Raw genomic sequence first — 2,479 nt, 5'->3', positions numbered from 1 at the left:
GGGCGCAGAATAGAAAAATAAAACACAGTGGAGCGGATTGCAGGGAACATTTCTCAAGCACAAAGTTGAAAATTTCGCCCATCAATTCCACTTTGCGTTGGCTCCGTTGTCTGTGACCTTGGGTGAACGAGCCCTTCGTTCTGAGATATTCAGCTGAACTGAGGGGATTTCAGGCAGTGCAAAGGGAGCAATAAAAAATTTTATTCATCTCACTGTGACTCCAGTAGCTAATGATTCATGGATCTTAGTGTAAAAAAAAAAAAAAAGTGGTGGGGGTTGATGTGGGGGAGGTGGTCTTTTGGTGTAGGACCAGAGCTCAATGAGGTTTGAAAACGGTTGTCACACATCAATGGGCAGGTGTCTGATGTCAAGTAACTCAATTCCAAAGATTTCTCATTGCTAGATTCTTGGCTGAGGCGTGAGCGTTTCTGGTTTTTACTGCAGAAAGAAGTAGCTGGAAAATAAGGAGTTGAGATGAAGAGACTGATCATTGTGGACTAAAGGTGTGTGTGTGAAGGAGGCATAGACACAGTGGGAACAGTAAAATAGGACTGATGGAGGAGGGCCTGTTGTCTCATCACTGACTGGGATCACTTTTTAAATATGTTTCAGGAAATAAATAATAACACATTATTAGACAAACAGTGTCTCTTACCCACAGGCCTGTGACGTTTTTACAAACGCAGTACAGGAAGTATTTCTGCGCATGATGATGTTTAAACAAAAATGAAAGAGATGACTCAAAAAACAGTCCCCATCCCATAACCAGCGGGACACCACACTCGAGGCCCGTGGGGAAAGCGGACGGTGTACTTACTTTGAGCGTCGGCGAGGTGGAGGAGCAGACCCAGGACGAGCAGCAGCGGCAGCAGCAGCGTGGGTCTGGCTCTGCGCATGGTGGGACAGCTTGGCACCAGCATGCTTTGGCAGCCTCGGTGGCACTGGCTCACAGAGCCCTGTGAGTCAGTCTGGTCTGATTTCTCAGATGCAGGGTATTCACAGCCTATGCGAGGCAAGGAGGGAAAGGAAGAGGGAGAAGGAAGGAGGGGATGAGGAGGGGGGGAAAAAAGGAGAGAGAAAGAGAGAGGAGAATGAATGAAACAAAGCTGTTTGGCTCCACGGGTTTTATCTATTCCTGCACATTTCTGACATACCCCCACACAGCCTCGGCTGGAGCTGACAGAGGATAGGAAGAGCCTGATGTGCTCACAGGGTATGTTCTGACAGTTCTCTAAATGGAATAGTCACTTCACACAACGCGTGTGCACGTGTGCATGAGAAGGAGTGAGACGCAGAGTGCAAGCCACAGAGAGAGAGAGGGAGAAACCGCCCAGATGAAAGGGCGAGTTAATATGATTTTGTCTTCACAGCTCCGGTCACGAGCGCCAATTAAATACGCTCCATAATATGAGCACCTTCCAAGTCCACCTCAGATCAGCAGCGATATCTGTTTCACATTAGGAAGGCCTCGCTCCCATGAAGCAACAGCCAGGAAATGCAGTAAGAATCCCGAATTGCAAAAGCGATTTCCTATTATTCAGTAAAACTGCTTAAACTTTTAACATCACTGGACATAAAAGTTGTCTGTAAACGACACTGTGCTATCTTGTACATGTTTGCTAAACCCGTTCATCTGTAGCCCATACACAACATTTCCATCAATTCTTTAAAAGCTCTATACAAAGTAGAGTAGCTTAACTTGGAGCCCATGTGTGTGTGTGTGTGTGTGTGGTTCAGTCTTTTATCCGTTTGCTGCACAAACAACAAATAAAATCTGTAAGACAGAGCGACGAGCCGTTGCCATTCATGTTTCAGCCTTTTATCTCAGGACCACTACATGGCTGTGAAAATCAATGTGAAACAGTGAGCTAGTATTAGCCGCAGACCGGCTCCATCCCTTGTCATCCATTTGCTTAAGCCCGAGCTTGATCCTCAGTGATGGATGCTGTGCGGTAGTCTTCGGCTCATAACACGGCTCCCGGCTAATCCGAGTGTGTGAGCTTTGATGACACACTGTACCGCTGGTTAGCATCTTAGCTCGTCTGCCTGCATTGTTCGGCGGGAAGCCGCTGTTGTTTCAGCTGCGGTGGAGACTGGTGGAGTTGGATGCGCGCACGCTATGCGCACCGTGACATTTCAGACACTTTGTGCACCATGAGATCAAAAGCGCATGCGTTTTCGGATTGTTTTTGGTAACTGTGCACATAAAGGCTTTTGCTAGAAGTATTATTACACTGGGGTGTTTATCTGCAGATTTGACCGCCACTCACTAGTAGGAAGCAAAGAGGGAAAAAAAGGGAAAAACGCAGCCCCTAAGCCCAATCACTAGGCCCGATGATGACAAAGTACCTCATTTCCCTGTTACCAATCATCCTCTGTCTCGTTCTTAGCCTTCCCTCTTTCATTTCTGTGGGCTGTAAATGGCAGAAAAGACGGGAAGATAGCACACCTGTCACACTCGATTTGTGTTGGGGGGAGA

At 47.1% G+C, this 2,479-nt stretch overlaps 1 protein-coding gene across 37 annotated transcripts in view; it reads right to left on the bottom strand.

Moving 5' to 3' along the window:
* The window catches only part of LOC102302568 (protein tyrosine phosphatase receptor type D), a 205,221-nt gene that overhangs the window by 101,404 nt on the left and 101,338 nt on the right, over positions 1 to 2,479 (bottom strand). For all 37 annotated transcript variants that reach the window (XM_042226131.1, XM_014337755.2, XM_042226137.1 and 34 more), the window contains one exon: positions 818 to 1,003. In XM_042226131.1, the coding sequence (XP_042082065.1) occupies positions 818 to 920 (103 nt within the window). In that variant the 5' untranslated portion in view covers positions 921 to 1,003. The remainder of the gene's footprint in view (positions 1 to 817; positions 1,004 to 2,479) is intronic.

This window comes from Haplochromis burtoni, unplaced genomic scaffold, assembly GCF_018398535.1.
Source record: "Haplochromis burtoni strain Fernald_Lab_line unplaced genomic scaffold, NCSU_Asbu1 Contig_198, whole genome shotgun sequence".
Lineage (NCBI taxonomy): Eukaryota > Metazoa > Chordata > Actinopteri > Cichliformes > Cichlidae > Haplochromis > Haplochromis burtoni.
This window is presented reverse-complemented; position numbering and strand designations above follow the sequence as displayed.